Genomic DNA, 24125 nt, shown 5'->3' on the forward strand with positions numbered 1-24125 from the left:
GCTGACTTCTCCTGTATATAGCATACACGGTGTAACTGACTGACAGGCTGTCACATTGCTATTATGAGTTCCCTCTGGGCCTGTGTGCTTTATAACAGAGAGAATAGATGGCATCATGACAGAGTGCAGCTCCTGCCCTCAACACTAAAAGGAACACTGCCTGCAATGAAAATGGCAGTGGAGCTGAATTCTTTCCATTCAAAAGCACAAAGTCGTGTTGACTAAAGTGCCCATTTAAAAAGGTACAGCCCACTGAACGGTCATTATGATCTCATATACACGAACAGTATCACTTCTCCACCCACTGGCAGGCTTTGTTGTTTTGGAATAAAAACAAATGTGTTTTTTAGGTAGCAGAGTGACGATGCCACCAGAGATTATTTAAATACATAATCTGAATCGTCCTTCATTTTTCAGTATTAGGACTGAAGGGTAGCACGCCTTCTGCATATCTGTGTATGTGTGGAGTTCTCCCTGTGAATGTCCGGGTTTCTTCTGGGCACTTTCTTCCTTAATATAAAAACATGCATGCTACATTAGCAGTGCTGTGTTCAAGGTACACAAAATATCAAAGTACATAGAGTATATTGCAGGAAGCCTGCAGTTACAGACAGAATATTATAAGGATGGGTCGGGTGTATCCTTCGTGGCCCACGATATCCCAGAATTCATAGCGCGTCCCAGCCAATTCCAGTTTTCAACAATGGCGGCCGCTACTAAGTTTTTAATATTGCTCTTATTAATCTTTCTGGGTCACAAAATAAACTTTAAATATATTTTCAGGCAAGAATGTAGCTGTGTAAACCTCAAATATCTGCTCGGTTTATCAAGATATCGCATATTTGCAAAAGTGCTCCGACATTTTCGGAGACGTCTGTTACCCACCAGCTCGATAGCTGACCAGGAGCTCGAGGGTCACTGGAGCCCCCGAGAACAGTGAACTCCCGGCACATTGTTCTCAAACCAACCCATTTGCTACTCAGGTTAAACATGATATATAAGTCACTTAGACAACCTAAAAATCTTATTGTTTGGCTTTTTCAGTGTTTTATTTGTTTGTATGTAAATCGGTTTGGCTGAGATTAAAGTTATTAGATTAGATTAGATAAAATTAAACTTTATTAATCCCCCGGGTGGGTTCCTCTGGGGTTTTCACACAGCTGAATAAACCTCCGGGCCACCCGACCTTCTGAGGACCTGGCCCACGTAGAGCAAAGGACAGGTCCTCAGGAGGATGCAGCCCATGAATTTGGACAGCCGTAATATACACAAATCATTGAATATCAGGATTCCAATCATTTCCATGACAACAGGTGTGAAAAACCAAGGACTGCTTCTACAAACAGGGTAAATGTTACAAGTGTTGAAACTGAAAAAAGCTAAATTGTACTCATCAAACTATATGCATCAGAAAACAAAGAAATGATATAAAGTCGCTCTAGTAAATTTATGCTACATACATTCAGCAGCCACTTTACTGCATAGACCTGTTCAACTGCTCATAATCCTAAAATTTCTAATCAGCCATTCACATATCTTTCTTATAACTTTCTCCAGAACCAATCACTACAGACCCCAAACTTCATGTGGCCACCTGATGAGCTCAAGAACAGTGTGTAGAGAGCTTCATTGAATGGGTTTTCATGGATCAAGCCTTAAAGCGCAGTGGTGTAAAGACGCCACCACTGGACTGTAGTGCAGAGAGGAAACGTCCTCTGGTGTTACAAGTCTGACAATCCGGTGGCTTGGTGGTTGCCAGTAGAGCAGTACTGGTCTAACTGCATTGCAACGGTACAGTTTTGTGCAGGGGGGAATTTTGATGTGGGATTGTTTTTCAGGAGTTGAGCTTAGTTCCAGTGAACACAAACCTACAACCTGCATATGATTTTTATCTGTCCAGTCTGATATGCACTAATCTGAAGAAGTGCACATTTGGAGGGCAGAGAGGTCATGTGAATCATTTTACCACTCACACTGGAAAAACAAGTTGAAGTCATACATGTCACAGATTTTTACACATTTATTTATATGTGTACTCCTAAGTGCCAGTCCTAGGCCTGCATGAGTAAGTAGGATTGTGCCAAGAAGAGCATCGACATGGCCAAATAACGCTGGTTAACAATGACCACCATGGGTTCTGTTGGCCTACAGGGTGCCAGTGCAAACTGTGCTACTGTTGGACGAAGACAGTGAAAGAAGAAAGGGAGAAGCCATGTTAGAAGGCAGAGGGAAAGTTCTAGAGTAGGGACTTTAAATTATTACATGTGGTAAAGGGAGAAACCCATGATCAAGAGGAGGAAGATAGATATACTGTGTGTGCAGGATACCAAGCACAATGACACTAGCACTAGTTCTGACATGATCTAGATTTCTTACCATGACAGGACACTTTGAATCCATTTCTGGTGTGAGGTGGGTCATCTTGAACGAGGACTATGTCAATAGTGTTGTAGAGATGAAGACAGTGCCAGACAGACTCCTGAGACTCCAGCCTAAACTCGGAGGGGAGATGTTGAATGTTCTCAGTCCTTCAGGTTGGATAGCAAACGAGAAATTCTGGAGCAAGTTGGATGAAGTGGTAGAGAGTGGAGTGACCTCCTCCCCCACAGGATGGACAAGACTAGAAATGGTTTCAGCTTTAAAAGAACTTGGTATGGGTTAGAAAAAAACGATTGGTTTATGTTACAATGATTGCTGGTTCTTTTAAAACTCATTCTTGGTTGCCATAGTGACACATCGCTGCTTTGACAACCCGTGTGCTGCATACATAAAATATTTTCCTTAATAAAATGCATTTTTTTAAAAGTTCATGCTGTCGAAAAACAAGAAACCCCCGCAAATATGTTGCATTTCTTTGACTATCTCCCATTTGCTGTTAGACTGCACTGATTTAACGTGAAGCATTAGCAGTTCTGTAATCAGAGTGGATCATACTCATCCTGACTCTTCAGAAGAATAGTGTGTTAGAGTATGCTAACCCCCAGCACACAAGATCAACAGCCTCCATTGACACCTACACTAAAATAAATTCACACTCCCATTTGCCTCAACACCTTCTTCTAACACAGATTATTAGTACCTCACACTCCTCCAGGCACACACTCAAGCCAGTTTGCATTTTGAAAAGCTCACTGACTATCATTGATTTAAGTGCATCCCTGGACACTTCCTATGGATATGAATATAACTGCACACAGCCACACATGAACAAACAAAAACACACATGAAGTCTTAAGCTGCAGCACTGTGACGCTCAATCAGGGCTCAAATGTGGGAAAATAACAGGTTTGATAGGTTTGTTGTTGTTTTTTTTCCAGTAGGACAGAGCCTTCCCAAGCACCCTAGGGTATGATTTCTGTGCAACAACTGAGGAGAGCTGTTGTGATTGCTTTTCAATCAAGCGAGACAAACGTTAATTTAACCTCTTTTTTTCGCAAGGAGCTGCAGAATTATAGGCTTCATTTGTGAAGTGTGTATGACTGGCACTTTCTGATAGCTTCAGCAATGGTCTTCTATTTAGACCGACTGTCAAGAATTCAATGTAGGAATATACTGACAGAAATAAAGGTGGTAACATCTTCCACGCACAGTCTGGGAATCTTTTGTCATATCACGCTTTTGTTTCTCGTTTGTTTCACTTGTCTCAATGGTTTGTTGTATCTGTATTAAATCAAATCACTGAACAAAAAGAGATTCTGTTAGTAACGCCATGACAACACTACCCAAACCCTCAGTTACAGGCCTCACGTGCCTGATGTAAGTCAAACTCACAGGAGTTAGATTCCTGGTTTCAATATCCTCATCGGCTGCTGCCTTTGCACATGGATATTATCCAGCTTGCTCCCACAGTTCATCGACATGCTTGTTAGGTAAACTGCTGATTCTAAATTGTGGTGTACAAGCATGAGGCTGTCTCTCTGTGTTGGGCCAAAGCTTTAGGATGTGCCTTGCCTCTTGCGCTCTATGAGGTGCAATATGTTCCAGGCTGGCTACAATCATACACATTTAAAGGACAGCTGCTTACTCGGCGGCTGCTCAACTTTCTAACTTTAAAACAGAAATGTTGTTTGGCTTTCAGCCGTCATGTTCCCAACTGCTGGAGTCAGGTGCTGTCAGAGCTTAGATATATGTAGGACTCTTCGTTTTTCCACTTCTTTACATAACTTATTTATTTTTTATATTATTCAAACAATTTTTTTTAAATTTTCCCCATATTTTTTATTTTGCAGACGACTCACATTTTCTTCATAACAACAGCTTAGTTGGATGTAAACACATAATAATTCATTACTCGGTTATTACTGGAAACCTCACCGGGTTTGTGTATCTCAAATTGTCTGCTTGTTGTGGCTTTTTTTTTTTTGAGGTTCTGCTGAGTAGCAAGATTTAGAGTTGCGTTTAAATAATCTTTTTTTCAATGAAAATGAAAGATATATAGTGTATGTTCTCATGAACTTGGAAAACCTCGAGTTTGATTAAATATTCTTCTTTTATGTCAGATTTATTCCCATATTACTTTTTTGTTTCCCCTGTCAGAATATATTGCTTCTTGCAAGCTGCTTTCAGAAGTCTCTTATCAGTTCATAAGACACTGGCAGTAAAATATTCAGGGGCATGCCTATGGCATGAAATATGCAAATCTATACGTGAGCTTTGATGTGAGGCGTTGATTTGAGCGTCACAATATTGATATTTTCCTTACTTTGGACAAATCTTTGCTGGTGTTATGAGCTAATGTGTCATGTGCTGTATTCCCAGCTAATGATCGTTTCTCCCTCTTTGTCTTGGTTTGCAGACGGATGCTGCACTGATGTATGATGCTGTGCACGTGGTGGCCGTTGCTGTGCAGCAGTCTCAGCAGATCACTGTCAGCTCATTACAGTGCAACCGACACAAGCCCTGGCGTTTTGGAAACCGCTTCATGGCCCTCATCAAAGAGGTAGATGCTCGTCTACCTGCTCTTCATTCCATCGTCCTCCTTAATACACACAGCGCCTTCACACAGAAAACACACACTCTCAGGAAAGCTGACAGAAACAGCATGTAAATAAGGCTTAGGCAGTCGAGAAGAAAGATAAGATAAGATAAGATAAGATAAGATAGAACTTTATTAATCCCTCGGGTGGGTTCCTCTGGGAAATTCGACTTCCAAAAAAAGCACAGCAACGACCGAAGTTACAGTTACAGAACTGTTATATATATATATATACACACACACACACACACACACACACACACACACACACACACACACACACACACACACATATATAAATACAGAGACAAATATAAATAAAATATACAAAGGGGATAAATAGAATAAATAGGAATAAAAAATAAAAATACAAGTGAATTGCACATTTCAAGTATTGAGTCTATTGCACTGCTGACTATTTACAAAAAGTATTGCACAAGGTATTGTACAGTGAGGTGCAGAGGCACTACAGCTTAGTTGTTCCCTCCTTTGTCCTCCTGTTTCCCCTCCCTCTCCCCTCCAGAGAGGAGTTAAACAGTCTGATGGCGTGTGGGACAAAGGAGTTTTTAAGTCTGTTAGTTCTTGTCTTGGGGAGAAGCAACCTGTCACTGAACAGACTCTTCTGGTTGTTTATGGCCGTGTGCAGAGGATGCCCAGCATTGTCCATAATGTCCATCAGTTTCTTTAGGGGAAAGGGAATATGAATAAATAGAAATTATTTATCCGTGTATTTATTTATATGGAAATCATTTTTCCTAGCGTCTGCACATGCTTACACCCCTGAGGAGGGCAGCCATATTGGGCCGGTTGTCTGAATTTCAGCATTAATCATCCAGGCAGAAACAAAGACACTGCATCATCTGAATTTCTGTTAATTGCTCCAGCAGTTTGCAGCATGGGTGAAGCCAGATGAACAATCTACAGCTTCCTGTCTGTGGAAAATATGCAGATTATCAGCCTATATTTAGGACTTGATAACTCTCTAATCTCCAGTAGTTTGCAGAGAACCTGACACTATTGAGCTGACAAACACATGAGAACCATGGATGTACTTTTATTCTTGCAATATTTACAATATTCTAACAAATGAATACAAAAAGTGCCTTGAAATAATTGAATTGACCTGAGTTGAACTAAGTATCCAGGTTCTAGTATGCTTTAGCATTTATGAAAACAGTGTTATCTGATGCACTGGCTTACATAAAAAAATTATTGGGATGTACACAGTCACAGGATTGTCACATAACACTATCCACAGAATCTTTGCTACATCTAATCTTTACAGAAGCATTCAGATGATAGTAACTACACAGTTGCAAGAAATGTATGAAATGTATACATAATTCCCATGATTGCACCACATATTTCACAACTTCAATAATATTAGTCATTGGTTTGGCATTCAGACCCTCAAGGCATTTTTGGTTTATTTTTTTAAACAAGACATCACATATTGAGTTATGGATTAAGAAACCCAAGACAATGGTTTCTTAATGACATCAGTGGGAGAGTTCTGAGGCAAAAACCAAAAACTCGAAAAAGCAGTGAAGCCAAACGTTTGTTTGACCTCAAGACTTCCAGTCCATACTCGGCACAGATGTTACTGTATACTATGCTGTCCACTTGGTAATGGCGTTCCATGTATGCCCTGCTTGCTGGCATCTTGCACCCTGCTGTTATGTGCTGGATTGTCTCAAGGTACTTGTAGTTGTCCTCAAGGTGGACAATGTTGCCTTCCGGTAGTACGATCCTCTCAGTTCTGACTACTTTCCCTCTCTTTGGTACCATCCGACTACACTTCTGCAGTCCAAATGACATTCCAGTGTGATTGCTGTATATCCCGGTGGTTTGGATCAGTGAATCAATGTCTCATTCAATCTTGGCATACAGCTTGATGTCTTTCATGTAGAGGAGGTGGCTGATGATTGCTCCATTCTGTAGTCGGTATCCACAGCCAGTCTCCTCAATAATCTCACTGGCCTTCTGTCAGCCATTTTGGGTGTTTCTCATCCATTAGCTGCTGGGTCATTTGTGCTGCCAGACGCTCGACGAGTGCAGTCAGCTTTTTTTGCAGTCAGCCAATCATGTCGAGGCCTGCTGCTGTCCAACTCTTCATACTGGAGACGTGTTCGTGGATTTCTGCCACAGTGATTCTTACTGGAACTTGTTCAGGGAGTCCCACAAAATTGATTTTGTTCATCTGAACCTAGACCATTGATCAACAACCACTGATCAATGACCATGAGTACCATTCGCAGAGAGTTGGGGAATGGCTGCAATCACAGCATTGTAAGATGGTGACAGATGTACCCTTAGGCCCCTCCTCCATTCAGAGATGGTCTTTCCCTTTTCATGTAAATGGCCTCCTTGACTCCGCCCTCAAACCAGCGTCCCTCCCTGTCCAGGATGTGAACATCCTCATCATTGAAAGAGTGTCCACTGGCCTGTAAGTGTAAATAGACTCCTGACACGTACGGGATCACTACAGGTTTTCTCTTAGGGAGCGGTTGTCCTTCTTCTCTCCTGGATCATCTGCAGCTTTCTTTTTAATCTGTGAACTTTATATTTCATTTTTTTAAACTGGAAAAAGTGTTGGGGTTTTAGGAGCTTTCTTTAGGAGCCTTTCTACTGATCTTATCTATTTCTGATTTTATCTGTTTTGATTTTATATACTGTTTTGTTTGTTTGTTAAGCTTAAATTTCAAAACTTACATTAACTACTGATTTTATCTACTGTTCTGATTTTATCTGTTTTGATTTTATATACTGTTTTGTTTGTTTGTTTGTTAAGTGGGTTTAGAGCTCTGGGTAGCTCCCCAGCTGGGTCTAGACTGGGTCTAGAGAGTATTTTAAATTCAGGGAATTTTAAATAGGAAGTAGCTCGTCCACAGAAGGACTGGTAGCTCCCCTTACGATAAGGGTTCAGATCGCGCGAACAGGTATGGGATTAGAGCTCTGGGTAGCTCCCCAGCTGGGTCTAGACTGGGTCTAGAGAGTATTTTAAATTCAGGGAATTTTAAATAGGAAGTAGCTCGTCCACAGAAGGACTGGTAGCTCCCCTTACGATAAGGGTTCAGATCGCGCGAACAGGTGTGGGATTAGAGCTCTGGGTAGCTCCCCAGCTGGGTCTAGACTGGGTCTAGAGAGTATTTTAAATTCAGGGAATTTTAAATAGAAAGTAGCTCGTCCACAGAAGGACTGGTAGCTCCCCTTACGATAAGGGTTCAGATCACGCGAACAGGTGTGAAATGTGTGTGTTTAGTTAGTTTGTTTGTTTGCTTGTTTTAATCAATTTTAAATCATGCTTTTTATTTGTTTTTGTTTCTAATGTCTCTGTAAAGCACTTTGAATCACCTTGTTGTTGAATTGTGCTATACAAATAAATTTGCCTTGTCTTGCCTTGCCTTTTCCGCTTTGACAAAAGTCCAGCTGGGATAACCACATTTACTCAGGGCCTTCTTGATGTTCTTCTACCTCCCTGGCCGCTGTGTCTGTGGGGATGGTGTTCGCTCTGTGTTGTAGCGTTCTGATGACACCCAGTTTATGCTCCAGTGGATGATGACAGTCAAACTTTAAATACTGATCCGTATTCATAGGTTTATGGTACACATTTATGTGAAAAGGGAAAGACCATCTCTGAATCGAGGAGGGGCCTAAGGGTACATCTTTCACATTCTTACAATGCTGTGATTGCAGGCAACTCCCAACTCTCTGTGAATGGTACTCATGGACATGATAAATGGTTGTTGATGAATGGTCATGACAATTTGCATATTAGTGATCAACGAACTGACCTCCCAGCCCATTTTTCCTTCAGTGGACTGGTTTCAGTCATTATGCAAATGTACTGTTTATAAGATTGGGGAAACCTGCAGTCAGGTGAGACTGAAGAAGTCACCTGATGATGATGAAACATTTCTTCCAACTTACCTTGATGATGTTGAGCATGCATCAAGACATTTTAACCCACTTTGGCAAGAACTCCCTAAAGCCAGTTCGTCAGTGTGAGCAAACAGCATGTAAGAAGGCTGATTACAGGAACCAGCTGAGATTCAGCCTCAGATGCAAACAAAATACGATTACTCCTAAAAGTCTGCAAATGAGCTCTTCAGTTTAGGGCTTCCAGGCAACTAAAATCCTCCAGAACGAACAGCTGAGACAAACAAATTTTAACATTGACATGCTAAAATCCAAAGAGGAGCAGATCCGACACGGATTTACAATGCCTGGTGAGAATACTCATCAAAAGATGTTTGAATTCACTGATAAGGCTCATCTGGCCCAGCAAAAAAAAATTGTAACCCAGGCAACAAAGGAAGTTTGACTTACTTGTTGTGTGTCAGAAACCACAGCAAAATTCAGAGTGTCCTCAGCAGCCAGCAGAGAGAATAATGCCACACAGAGGACAAGTAGGTGACGAATTTCTCGTACAGGTAACCCAAGCAGAGAAAAGCAACCTTGAAAAAGGGTTGAACTTTGCCGTGACACTGAGATAAATCTCACTAGTGGAACTGACCACAGCCACAGAATTGGAGATTATGTAACAGAATTTCAGGAGCGGGAGCACACCTCCAAACAACCGAAAGGAACACCTTTCGGTTGTCATCTATATAGGATCTATATAGGATCCCCCAGTTCTGCAAGCTGTTCATTCTCGTTTACGTGCAAACAAGGTCCATTCTCACTGAATGCCTTTGAACACAGCTTATCTTCCAGGAGTAACGTAATTTTACTCACCCTTCCATTCGCTACAATCGTCCTCTCGTCTGTCAGCGTGTCAGACGAACAACTACTAAGGCTCTGCATCCATCGCTTTTCCTCCGGCAATCCCAGAAACACACCGAATGTCACGGCGGCGCTTTCAAAAAACTGAATGCTGACTACCTCCTAGCAGTTTTCTCGCCACCCGACATACGGTCTGCTAATCCATCAAGCCAGTCGTCTCATCTCCGCTAAATCCAGTCATGAAGTAACTCCAGCTGCCCGCCACTTAAGCGAAAACCAGCGAGGTCGCCGGCCAGCAGAACTCACAGCTCCTCTCACGTTGCTCCAAAACGGGTCACAAAAAAGTCGACAGACGTCAACGCCGAACCCAAGCTTCCAAACAAATTGCGGCTCCAACCGCAAAAGCTACAGCATGCTTCGTAGCTCCACCCACCCACTAGCGCCAGGTAGCAGGGGGAAGATCAGCTCTGTTCTCCTTCCTACTAACACCATTTCATGCAAGCTAGAAATCTGTCGCTAGCTCCATACTCTCTACTGTTCTCCATCGTCGTGATGTTTCCATCCCTCCTTTAGCTAAATGCTTAAGCAAATTGGCAACTAGATCCCTATCCGCCATTCGCAAACGTAGCAGCAAGCTTCCTACCACCGTACTGCCAGTTTCTCAGCAAAGACGACACACACACACACACACACACACACACACAAAAAAGCCCCCAGCGACCAACATCAGCATGGAGGAGAGGAAGGCACTCACATCACTTGGTAATGACAACAACATTATCATCCTTCCTGCAGACAAGGGGCAGGTACACAGTTTTGCTCATTCAGAAAGACAATCATGAGAAAATTTTGTCACTGCTCAGTGACGAAAATACTCATAAGCCCCTGAAATGAGACCCAGGAAGTGGCTACAGGAAGAGGGCATGACTGTCTGAAGCAGTTAGAACAAGACCAGACCTCATACCACAGGCTATACCCAGGGGAAGCTACATCAAGTCTGTATGGTTTACCAAAGATACATAAACAGGATGTACCTATAAGACTGATTGTCTGTGTGATCAACTTGGTCATCTATAACATTTCAAAGTTTCTGGCTTTGATCCTCAGCCCACTGATGGGCAGCTTTAGGATGACTGAGAACCTTCACAGACATGATTTTAAATTTGATTCTAGATTAACAGAGGGCCAGCGAAGAGAAGTCCGTATGTGAGAAATATGCTCTGTCTTTCTAGACCTTGTCGTGAAGCATTTTGAGCCAACTGAAGACTTTCCAGGGAGTTTTTAGGACATCCAGATATACTAATTTACAGTCGTCCAGCCTAGAAGTAATACATGCATGAATTAGTTTTCAGCACTCTCTGAGATAGAGATATTGTGCAAGCAGAAAAAAAAACTGCATATTTGTTTAAAAAATGCATTAAGGACAAATTGTGGTCAAGACGTTCCTCACAGCGTTACTGGAGGCCAAGGTAATGCCATCCAGAGTAAGAATCTGGTTAGATACCATATTTCTAGGCTTTTCAGGGCCGAGTACAATAACCTCAGTTTGATCTGAATTAAGAAGCAGAAAGTTAGCGGCCATCCAGGTCTTTATGTCTTTAAGACATTCCTGCAGTTTAACTCATTGGTGTGTGTTATCTGGCTTCATTCATCTTCAACTAATACTATGGGAAAATGTTTCTGAGATTTTTAAGATTCAGCTAGGAACCAGGTTCAACCTTTCTCTGGTTTGTAGTCTGTGGTCCATTCCAACGTGCTCCTCACTTCAACAACATAGTCAGACTGTCTGGTGCTTTGCTTTCACACAGGTGAACACAGCTGAAATGAAAGAAGCAGTGGATAGTCTCCGTCTCCTTCTCATTTAATGAACACTCAGAGCAGCTCCTCGGGGTAATTAGGTGATCAAGTGAAGAGGTGGCTCTCTGTCATCAAGAAAAAAACAAAATGAATTGGCATTTCCATGGAATAGTAAAAGCCCTAGCCTATAAAACAGCGCTGTTACCGGATTAAATCAATAAATACTGTTTATTGGTTTAATTATGTTTGCATCTGGCAATAAATATTTCTATGTTCTGTATCTCTTTTTCTGTGTAATTTTTCAGTTGTGATGAAAGCTGATATTGTTATATAGTATGAAGTAAAACACCTATGAGTGGCTGAATTTAAAAAGTTTTTGCAAATAACAGTAGGTCAAAATTCCTTCACAGCAATGTGAAAGATTCATTGCCAGTTATCTGGCATGTATATTATGCATACTATATGTTATTTCTGCCAATGGTGGCACAACTAGTTATTAGGTTGTGTTTTCCATAAAGGGCCAGGTGAGTTTAGATGGCTTTCTCTTGGTAAAATAATTAATTATTAAAACTGCCTTTTGTATTTAATCTTATTATTTTTGTCGAAAATTAAAAAGTGTTTTATGTGAAACATGTATGACCAGTATGCTAAATAAATAAATAATGAGGGGGGAAAGTCTTTTTCACAGCACTGCGTATAACTGTAACTAAATCTTCCACGTGAATGTTCTTCTGTCATCAGAAGGCGTGGTTAAACAGAAAAGGGTTGTTTGTTTGTTTGTTTTTAAAAAGTGAGTCTGGTGTTTCCAGAGTGCCAAAGTATCCTTGGGCAAGACACTAAGCCCAAGTTGAACTCCAAAGGTTAAATAGTAAATGAACTGGTTCTTAGATAGCACTTTTCTGCATAATCAAAGCACTTTACACAACTTGTACATTGACCCAAGCACTCTCTTCAAAGCTGTTTCTAAGTGCTTCCTATCTAACATTCAAATGCATTCATATTTCAATGGATGCATCAGAGAGCAACTTCGGGGTAGTATCTTGCCCAAGGATATTTGGCAAGCACACTGGGATTGAAACACCAACCTTCCAGTTAGTAGGTGACCTGCTCTGCCACCTAAGCTATAGTGACCCCAAATCCATCCATTGGAGTACACATGTGTATGAATGTTAGATAGAAAGCACTTTGGCAGAAAAAGCATTATGAAAACTGTACATCAGCTCCTAGTCCATGTTAGAATTTGTTTTAGAGAGTAAAATAGGGGTAATGTCAACTTACATGCTAGGGGGCTAAGAATCAGAATCAGAATACTTTATTAATCCTGAAGGAAATTATAGGTTACAGCAGGCAGCACGCTAATGCTGCATGTGCACTTACAAAGGAACCGTCTGACCAATCTTTACACAAACATCACGTTTGGAGACATGTCAGAGATGTAGGCTGATAGGAAAAACAATGAGAATACATAACATGAGGTAAGAGGAGGAGAAAAAAAACCCTCCACTCAGACTGAGCTCCTAATGGGAGAACAGTGTGATAACAGAAAAAAAACCACCCAGCACAAAAAGCACATGACTGTCAATATACCATAGAAACACATGGACAAGCAACAGGGATGGGTAAAATCAAATCAAATCAAATCAAAATTTATTTATATAGCACATATTAAAACAACAGTGTTGACCATAGTGCTTCACAGTCAGTAAAAGCATGAGACAGTTAAAACAAACAATAAAAGAGGACAACAAACAATAGGTAACAACACAACAAGCCAGAACAGCCAACTAGACAGAATCAAAAGCCAAAGTAAAAAAATAAGTTTTAAGACGTGATTTAAAAGACTGGATCGACTCGGCAGTGCGAATATGAACAGGGAGGTTATTCCAGAGTCACGGTGCCACAGATGCAAAGGCCCGGTCACCTCTCGACTTCATTCGAGTCCTAGGTTGTGCTAGGAGCCTGTGGTTGGATGATCTAAGTGCTCGGTTGGGATTGTATGAATGGAGTAGTTCAGAAAGATAACTGGGCGCTAAATTATTCAGAATATTAAAAGTGAACAAAAGAATTTTAAAATCTATACGATATTTAACAGGGAGCCAATGTAGTTTGGCTAAAATTGGAGTTATGTGTTCATGGATTCTCGTACCTGTTAAAAGACGCGCAGCTGCATTTTGAATTAACTGGAGCCGGCAAAGAGAGGAGTGTTGGAGGCCCGAGTAGAGGCAGTTACAGTAGACCAATCTGGATGTAATAAATGCGTGGATAAGCTTTTCAAGGTCCTTTAAAGGAAGGAACGGCTTTGCTTTGGAAATCTGACGCAACTGGTAAAAGCTGTTTTTTTACCACAGTGGAGACCAGTTTCTCGAGTTTAAAAGAGCCATCCAGGAACAAAAGGTGAGAGACAGCCCGTGTAGACAGCGCATCCGGGCCTGCAGCATATGCGCTGGTCCCCTTTGATCCACCGTCTGCATCGGGAGGGAATAAGCGTTGAAGGCGTTTGGAAGGGGAGGGGGGGATGAGTGTATATCTGCATGTGTGTATACAGTGGGGCAACAAAGTATTTAGTCAGCCACCGATTGTGCAAGTTCCCCCACCTAAAATGATGACAGAGGTCAGTAATTTGCACCAGAGGTACACTTCAACTGTGAGAGACAGAATGTGAAAAAAAAATCCATGAATCCACATGGTAGGATTTGTAAAGAATTTATTGGTAAATCAGGGTGGAAAATAAGTATTTGGTCAATAACAAAAATACAACTCAATACTTTGTAACATAACCTTTGTTGGCAATAACAGAGGTCAAACGTTTACTATAGGTCTTTACCAGGTTTGCACACACAGTAGCTGGTATTTTGGCCCATTCCTCCATGCAGATCTTCTCGAGAGCAGTGATGTTTTGGGGCTGTCGCCGAGCAACACGGACTTTCAACTCCCGCCACAGATTTTCTATGGGGTTGAGGTCTGGAGACTGGCTAGGCCACTCCAGGACTTTCAAATGCTTCTTACGGAGCCACTCCTTTGTTGCCCGGGCGGTGTGTTTTGGATCATTGTCGTGTTGGAAGACCCAGCCTCGTTTCATCTTCAAAGTTCTCACTGATGGAAGGAGGTTTTGGCTCAAAATCTCACGATACATGGCCCCATTCATTCTGTCCTTAACACGGATCAGTCGTCCTGTCCCCTTGGCAGAAAAACAGCCCCATAGCATGATGTTTCCACCCCCATGCTTCACAGTAGGTATGGTGTTCTTGGGATGCAACTCAGTATTCTTCTTCCTCCAAACACGACGAGTTGACTTTATACCAAAAAGTTCTACTTTGGTTTCATCTGACCACATGACATTCTCCCAATCCTCTGCTGTATCATCCATGTGCTCTCTGGCAAACTTCAGACGGGCCTGGACATGCACTGGCTTCAGCAGCGGAACACGTCTGGCACTGCGGGATTTGATTCCCTGCCGTTGTAGTGTGTTACTGATGGTGACCTTTGTTACTTTGGTCCCAGCTCTCTGCAGGTTATTCACCAGGTCCCCCCGTGTGGTTCTGGGATCTTTGCTCACCGTTCTCATGATCATTTTGACCCCACGGGATGAGATCTTGCGTGGAGCCCCAGATCGAGGGAGATTATCAGTGGTCTTGTATGTCTTCCATTTTCTGATGATTGCTCCCACAGCTGATTTTTTCACACCAAGCTGCTTGCCTATTGTAGATTCACTCTTCCCAGTCTGGTGCAGGTCTACAATACTTTTCCTGGTGTCCTTCGAAAGCTCTTTGGTCTTGGCCATATATATATGTGTGTGTGTGTGTGCATGTGTGTCCAGAGTTCAGCTGAGACAGTGTCCTTCGCACTGCCAGGCTAAGTAAACAGTCTTCCAGCCAACCCAGGTGGCCTTGAATAGAATAGAAAAAATTAGAATACAATTCAACTTTATTGTCATTGCACATGCACAGGTACAGGGCAACGAAATGCAGTTTGCATCCATCCAGAAGTGCTTTAGTGATATAGATATATTACAATATATATTAGCAATAGTATAGATATGTAAGTATACTACAGAAATGGGTCTATTATGGTATGTTATAATGTACACGGTATGAAGTATGTTGTGAATATTCTATAACTAAGTATGTAAAGGCTGTAGTGAGTACAAGCTATGAACAGGATATAAATATGAAAAACTATACAGAATATGAAATAAATAACTTTACAGAAATCTGAGATATACAGCTATACAGAAATGGGAACTATGCAAGTTGTAAACAGTTGTAGGATTAAAGATTATTGAATGTACAGAATGATTATTTACACAGAGCTATACAGAGCTATACTATTTCAAACTTTACTGTGTCTGATGTGGGCTTATCTGATCATTACTGTGTTTTCTTTGAAAGTAAAATCTCAGCCCACACAAATATATCAACAGCAGTGATCACAAAACGGTGTATAACTGAAGACAGTAGTGAGATCTTTAACCAGGTCTTTCTATTAACACCTGACCTGTCCAAAGGTTCAGTCAATGAGCTCGTCAATAGCTTTAATGCAAAAATGTTAAATGTAATGGATACTATTGCCCCCATTAAGGTGAAGGTTATCTCTGGAAGGAAAAAGTCTCCATGGAGAAACTCCACACTGGTGAAAAATGAAAAAAGAGAGTGTAGGAAAGCTGAGCGCAGATGGAGAAAAACAAACCTCCAGGTTCATTATGACATTTATAAAGAGAAACTTCACAATTATAATTTACAACTGAGGAGTGCAAGAAGGTCCTACTTCTCTGACATCATCACTAAAAACAGCCATAATGCTCGGGTCTTATTTTCTACAGTTGACAGGCTAACAAACCCTCCTGTGCCAGTGGCAGCTGAACTTCATTCAACCATGGCCTGCAATGACTTTGCCAAATTCTTCACAGACAAAATCCAAAAGATTAGACAAGCAGTTGGTACATCAACAGCAGATCCAGGATATGTACTGTGTCCACCGAAAAGCTGTTTAAACACCATCAAACAGTTTCACCCGATTAACAGCAAAGACCTGGAGGACATCTTAGGTCAACTGAACTCCTCCTCCTGCTGTTTAGATGTCCTGCCAACAAGTTTTTTCAAAAAGGTCTCAAAGACTTTAGAGTCAGACCTGTTACAGATCGTCAACTTTTCCTTAATGTCAGGTGTGTTTCCAGAACCACTAATAACTGCTGTAATCAAACCTATACTGAAAAAGGACAATCTTGACAAGACACAAATGAAAAACTACAGGCCGATCTCAAATCTCCCATTTTTAAGTAAGATCATTGAAAAAGCAGTTTCTCAACAGCTCAATTACTTCTTAAAACAGAATAATTGCTACGATGCCTTCCAGTCAGGTTTTAGACAGAACCACAGCACTGAAACCGCTCTGACAAAAGTGTTTAATGACATATGTCTGAACACAGACAGTGGAAAAATGTCAGTCCTAGTTTTACTGGATCTCAGTGCAGCATTTGATACAGTTGACCACAACATATTACTCAAACGACTGGAGAACTGGACAGGTCTTTCAGGAACTGTACTAAACTGGTTCAAAACATACGTAGAAAACAGGAAATACTTTGTATCAATAGGTAACTTCACATCCGAGCAGACAAGTATCACATGTGGAGTTCCCCAAGGTTCCATCTTGGGACCCCCTCTGTTTAACATTTACATGCTCCCACTGGCACAGATTATAAAGAACAACAAAATAAACTACCACAGCTATGCAGATGACACACAAATATATATCACAATGTCACCAGGAGACCGAGGCCCTGTACAGGCTCTTGGTAAATGCATTGAGGAAATTAATGACTGGTTGTGCCACAATTTTCTCCAACTAAACAAAACCAAAACTGAAGTAATAGTCTTTGGCGCCAAAGAAAAACGATTACAGGTCACCAGAGAACTTCAATCTATACATCTAAAAACCACAGACCAGGCGAGAAATTTGGGTGTAGTGATGGATGCAGACCTAAACTTAGAAAAACACATTAAGACAATAACAAAGTCAGCTTACTATCACCTCAAGAATATTTCAAGGATAAAAGATCTGATGTCTCAACAGGACCTGGAAAAACTACTCCATGCATTCATCTTTAGTAGGCTTGATTACTGTAACAGCATCTTTACAGGTCTACCTAAAAAATCAGTCAGACAACTACAGCTCATTCAGAACTCTGCTGCTCGAGTCCTCACTAAGACCAAAAAAGTGGACCACATCAGTCCAGCTCTGAGGTCCTTACACTGGCTGCCTATCCGTCAGAGGATAGACTTTAAAGTTCTGATGCTGGCCTATAAAGCTCTGAATGGTTTAGGACCAAAATACATCAGTGACCTCCTGACCCAGTATGAACCTTCCAGATCCCTCAGGTCATCTGGATCCAGTCTTTTATCAGTTCCCAGAGTCAGAACCAGACACGGAGAAGCTGCATTCAGCTTTTATGCTCCTTATATCTGGAACAAACTCCCAGAAAGCCTCAGATCAGCTGAAACACTCAGTTTATTTAAATCCAGGTTGAAGACTCACCTGTTCTCAGCTGCATTTGAATAAAGCACCAAATCCACACTTTTAAGCTTAAATTTCAAAACTTACACTAACTACTGATCTTATCTATTTCTGATTTTATCTGTTTTGATTTTATATACTGTTTTGTTTGTTTGTTAAGCTTAAATTTCAAAACTGATTTTATCTACTGTTCTGATTTTATCTGTTTTGATTTTATATACTGTTTTGTTTGTTTGTTTGTTTGTTAAGTGGGTTTAGAGCTCTGGGTAGCTCCCCAGCTGGGTCTAGACTGGGTCTAGAGAGTATTTTAAATTCAGGGAATTTAAAATAGAAAGTAGCTCGTCCACAGAAGGACTGGTAGCTCCCCTTACGATAAGGGTTCAGATCGCGCGAACAGGTGTGGGATTAGAGCTCTGGGTAGCTCCCCAACTGGGTCTAGACTGGGTCTAGAGAGTATTTTAAATTCAGGGAATTTAAAATAGAAAGTAGCTCGTCCACAGAAGGACTGGTAGCTCCCCTTACGATAAGGGTTCAGATCACGCGAACAGGTGTGAAATGTGTGTGTTTAGTTAGTTTGTTTGTTTGCTTGTTTTAATCAATTTTAAATCATGCTTTTTATTTGTTTTTGTTTCTAATGTCTCTGTAAAGCACTTTGAATCACCTTGTTGTTGAATTGTGCTATACAAATAAATTTGCCTTGCCTTGCCTTGCCTTGATGTTTCAGTGGAGCTACCAGGCCAGACTTTATACCTTTAAGTGTCCTTTCAGTGCAGGCCTTTTTATCTACCTCGCAAACTAACGGTAGCCATACTTACCATTGTTTACCCCACCCCCCACTTTACCATCGCGTTTTCATCCTTTCGTCTATAAAAATAAAGTAATGTCCATATGCTCTACAGTGCACCAATTATATTATAAGACAGAGGAGAATACCACAGGCCTAAACCCTGCATGTCTGACAACAGGAGGTGTATCAGTCCTGTTTGCCATGTGGAGACAGCGTTTACACTGGAATCTGCCTTTGGTGGCTTTTTTGGAGCAAATGTGACATTCACTAATAGAACTGACACACGAAACAAAACACTGACTAGACTACACAATAACTACAGCCTCCAAACGCACTAAATGTCACTAATGTCTCACATATGAAAACTCTCTTTCTTTCTTTCGCTCGCCCACTTTCTCTCACTGGCGTCACTCCTAAAACCTCCCCCTCTTCCTAAACAACCAAATGCCACATGTTGCCATATCAATTTTTGATTGGTTGACATAGCAGAATTTAACACCAATAGGGAAAGGGTGTTTTTTCTTTTTTCACTCGGAAGCGGAGAGTGTTTGCTAGCGCTGTCCTTAGAAAATGCCGTTTTTACTGATTCTTCCTGCTGTAAACACCACTGTTTTGCTCAGAAAAAAATGTTGTGTGTAATTTTTTATCATAACTCTGGTTTTACTTGGCCTATCAACACAATCTAAAAACTGGTTTATAGATTGAAGTCCGCACTTTCGACCCAAGTTGAAATGGAGATTCTGGGTTGCTGCATCTTGTAGCTGTGTCGTCTTAAATTGATCACGTGATTTCAACTTGCCGGCGCGTCTGTCAACCCCAGAGGGTTAACCTCTGGTGAGCACATACAGCACGATCCCCATACCAATCTCTTGTTCAGTCAGCATTCCAGAGATAGTCCTCCCTTCAGTTCAGTCTTAGTTTCATCAGTAGACCATCTGTTCTGTACAAGCAACCAACTTTAAAGGGGGAAAGTCAGTTCAAGGCAGAGCTCCATCTAAGCCTTACTTTCATTCGCCACCACCAGCATCTTAGACTAGAGGACCCTGTCCTAAAGCCTATCACCACTGGGATTCCAATATGCCATGATGGCTCATTGCAGCCTATTTGCCAAATTCAATGGCCTTCTTTGGCCATTAGAAGACAGGGGCATTGGTACACTTTTATTTACAAAGCTATGCTAGGATTGCTGCCTCCTTATATTTGTACTTTGGTCACAAGGACAAATAGTGGTTCTTACTCCTTGCGTTCAAATGATCAGCTGCTGCTGTCTGTTCCCCTTGTCCACACAGAGTTGGGTAAGAAAGCCTTTGTGCACTCTGCGCCTTTTTCGTGGAACCTGTTACAGAAAGACTGGAAACTGACTGAACTGTTGTCTTTAAATGTTTTTAAAACTAAACTCAAAGGCCTACAGACTGCCTCAATAATGTGTAATTGTTTTGTGTAATTTTTTAACTTTGTTTGTTTGTATGTATTTGTTTGGAAATGTGCTGCCTCTTGGCCAGGACTCCCTTGAAAAAGAGGTTTTTGATCTCAACGGGACATTCCTGGTTAAATAAAGGTTAAATAAAAAAAAAAATCCTTTCTATATCTCAATTAATATGTCCAAGTCTTCCAAGAGATCTCTCCTATTATTGAAGTAGCATTTCCTACATTACTAGCATTGAATGTTCAAACAGCTTCTATGGAGTATGGTCTTTTATCAATTGAAATGAATAAAGTCACATTTTTTCCCAAGGAAGGCAGTACCATGAAGGAAAAATAAAAACTTCTCAGGAAACGCAGAATTCCTGAAAGCTCATAGACATAGAACAAGCCTAACACTCCATAACTCTCCTTCTTGATCAAATAGCCCTTAACCCAGCAGGGTATTTAAAAACTGGCGAATCATAAGTGATGATTGCCCAGATCTTGTTCTTCCCATCCAGCTGACTGTTCAGGACTTGCCTACTCTCTGCAGGTATTTGGTGACTTTGGTGGCTTTTCTAGCTGACTTGTCGTGGTTCCTAATTGGTTGTGGGGTTCCCAGATACTTGTAGGTGTCCTCTATGTCAGCAATACTAATACAAAACCAGAAGGCAGTTCTAATCCTCAGTTCTAACTTCTTTTCCTCTCTTAGTTATCATCTGAGTACACTTCTCTAGCCCGAATGCCAATTTGATGTTGTTACTGTAGATCCTAGTGGTGTGGCGTGGATCAGGCCAAGGATAAGCCAGGACACCCAGATCTCCCTCTCCCTGTCCACCTCCTCAATCTCCTCAAGAGAATACCAAGATGTTCCCAAGCCAGCATGTCCTGGATCTGACCCAAGGCCTCCTCCCCTTTGGTAGGAGGAGCTCTTAGGAGGAGGCATCCTAGCCAGACACCTAAACCACCTAAATAGGCTACTATTTGTTGGAGAAATAACGGCTCTAGTCTAAGCCCCTCCGAATAGCACAGCTTCTTATCCTATCTCTAAGACTGAACGCTTAACCCCTTCAGCTGAATCTTTTTCTACTGCCTCATATAGGCTGCTTGTATCTGCTATCTCATTGTTTCAGTCACTACTTAAGTCATTTGACCATAGTTAACAGTAGGAACAAAGATCAACCAGTGAATCAACGCTTCACTCTTATGCTCAGGTTTTTGCAGTAACAGAAAGCATGTAGTGTCAACATCACTGCAAACCCTACATAAGTCCATCTGCCAATACGCCGATCCACTCTCTTACTCCCAAATAAAATATTCAATAGCGAAATATGTTGTTTGCTATTGGTAAAAAAGATTTGGCAAGTTTTTAATGGGCACAAACCACATATTCAACTCTGCTGCGTAACCCACAGATGTATTTTCCTTACAAATGTGTTACCATTCAAGAGAAAACAAACAGGCTTTACAATGGTACAAGGCTTTTTCCCAAGAAGCATTGTTACAAGTGTGTAAAGGGGTTTCTGTAGCTATGGAGTTAGAGCAGGTCATATATTAATTGGAAGGCCAGTGGTTCAATCATTAGCTGCTCCTGCATGCAAAATATCCTTGGGCAAGATACTAAGCCCAAGATGCTCTCATACATTCATCGGAGTTTAAATGTGCAATAAGCCCCCGGTCTCAACGTCATTGCCTAAACGACTGTTGAAATTCCTTGTAGCATAATTTAGTCCTCAGATGGGGGCACCCTCGAATACCCTATCCAGTGACTTCAGAAAGGTTAGGTAAATTGAACCATTATTGTAAACGTACTGGTAAATGGACTCATTCTAACAGTTAGGTCCATAACTATTTGAACAGAGATGACATGGACATCTACATTACCACAATTAATCTTTCATGAAAAACTCAGATGCAGTTGATGTACAGACTCTCAGCTATATTTCACTGGATTCAACAAAAATATTAATATAGGAACTAAAGCATTTTAAAACACTATTACTTAATTTCAGGGGCTCAAAAGTAATTGGTCTAAAATAAAAATAAAATAAAATTTTCATTTCTAATATTTGGTTGAAAACCCTTTGCTGGCAATGACAGCCTGAAGTCTTGAACTCATGGACATCACTAGATGGTTTGCAGGTCTCTGAAAACCTCAGACTTAGTTTGGCTGCATCTGTCTCATGTCGCATTACAACGCAAGTGTTCCAGTGCCACCGGCAGCCATGCAGGCCCAAGCCATCACACTGCCTGCACCAAGTTTTACAGATGTGTGGTGTGCTTTAAATCACGAGCCCTCCCATGATTTCTCCATACTTTTTTCTTGCCATTATTCTGGTAGAGGTTGATGTTGGGTTCATCTGTCTCAAGAATATTTTTCCAGAACTATGCTGGCTTTTTTAAATTTTTATTTATTTATTTATTTTTAGCAAAGTCTGATCTCGGCTTTCTGTTCTTGAGGCTTATGAGTGTCTTGCACCTTGCAGCGAACCCTCTGTATTTACTTTCATGTAGTCTTCTCTTTATGGTAGACTTGTATATCTATACGCCTACCTTCTGGAGAGCATTGTTCACTTGGTTGGCTGCTGTGAAGAGGTTTCCCTTCACCTTGGAAATGATTCTGTGATCATCTACCGCTGTGACTTCCATGGTCATCTTTGCCTTTTTGCGTTGCTGAGTTCACAAGTGCTCTCTTTCTTTCTTAGGATGCACCAAACTGTAGAGTTTGCCACTCCTACTATTGTAGCAAATTCTTAGATGTGTTTTTGTTTTATTTCCGCAGTTTAAGGATGGCTTGTTTCACCTGCACGGAGAGCTCCTTTGACCACATTTTGTCTGTTCACAGCAAAATCTTCCAAATGCAAGCACCACACCTCAAATCAACTCCAGGCTTTTTATCTGCTTAATCGATAATGACATAACAAAGGAACTGCCCACACCTGCCCATGAAAGAGCATTTGAGACAGTTGTCCAATTACTGTTGCTCCCTTTATAAAGAAGATGACACATGTTGAGGAGCTGAAACTCCTAAACACGTCATCCAGTTTGAATGTGGATACCCTCAAATGAAAGCTGAGAGTCTGCACAGTAAGTCCATGTCCATTATTTAACATAACTGGAATATGTTTCAGTAAACAGAAAAAAAGACAAAACTTGTGCCAGTGCCCAAATATATGGGCCTAACTGTACAGTGATTTTTCAGTGCTTCATTGGACCAAAGTATCCTAGTAAATGCTTCTTTGGGCTCCATCTGTCTGGTCCCCATTGGTTAAGGTCTGACTACCAGACACTCTCCCTAAAACCCTGCTTTGAGGGATAAGGCCCTGGTAACCCTGATACCAGGCAGAGTAACAATATCCCATGTTGTTATCTCCATAGGAGTATTGTGAAGTGCTACTCCTTTGTCACCCAGGACCAGTTTGCCTTGGGAGACCCTATCAAGGGCAAATACCCATGATCACATGCATCCTGGGATCACTGGGGCACACGGACCCCATCAACATGCTACGGTGGCAAGAGATGAATAATAAAAATGGATCCCAAATCTCCAAGCACTTCAAAGCCCTGGAGCCAAAACCAGTGACCATGACATTACCATTTGCTTGTTGCAGACTCTAAGTATGTTTTTTGTCAGTTTCAGTTATGAAGTTTTCTTCTATAAATAACTGTTTATTTCTGTGTGTTGCCTGATTCTATTAATTGTGTTATATTTATAGCACCATTTTTGACATACATATAATAATCTCCACTTGAGTAACATGTCCATATGTCTGTGAACAGCAGCGGTATCATCACGGAGGTACCAGACACTGAGTCAAAGGAGTATGACAAATGCTTTCATGCAGCTGAATGAGTAACTTCCAGATTTGTGACTCCCACTCATCTTACTAAAGATAGGCCTCGAAGTCCCTGATTTCCAGGTGG

At 41.2% G+C, this 24125-nt stretch overlaps 1 protein-coding gene across 3 annotated transcripts in view; it reads left to right on the forward strand.

Moving 5' to 3' along the window:
• The window catches only part of grik2 (glutamate receptor, ionotropic, kainate 2), a 336418-nt gene that overhangs the window by 184048 nt on the left and 128245 nt on the right, over positions 1 to 24125 (forward strand). For all 3 annotated transcript variants that reach the window (XM_085290496.1, XM_085290498.1, XM_085290497.1), the window contains exon 8: positions 4796 to 4939. In XM_085290496.1, the coding sequence (XP_085146622.1) occupies positions 4796 to 4939 (144 nt within the window). The remainder of the gene's footprint in view (positions 1 to 4795; positions 4940 to 24125) is intronic.

This window comes from Mchenga conophoros, linkage group LG11 (assembly GCF_057382185.1).
Source record: "Mchenga conophoros isolate Kocher_MC1m ecotype Shallow Benthic linkage group LG11, M_conophoros_male_GT1.1, whole genome shotgun sequence".
NCBI lineage: Eukaryota > Metazoa > Chordata > Actinopteri > Cichliformes > Cichlidae > Mchenga > Mchenga conophoros.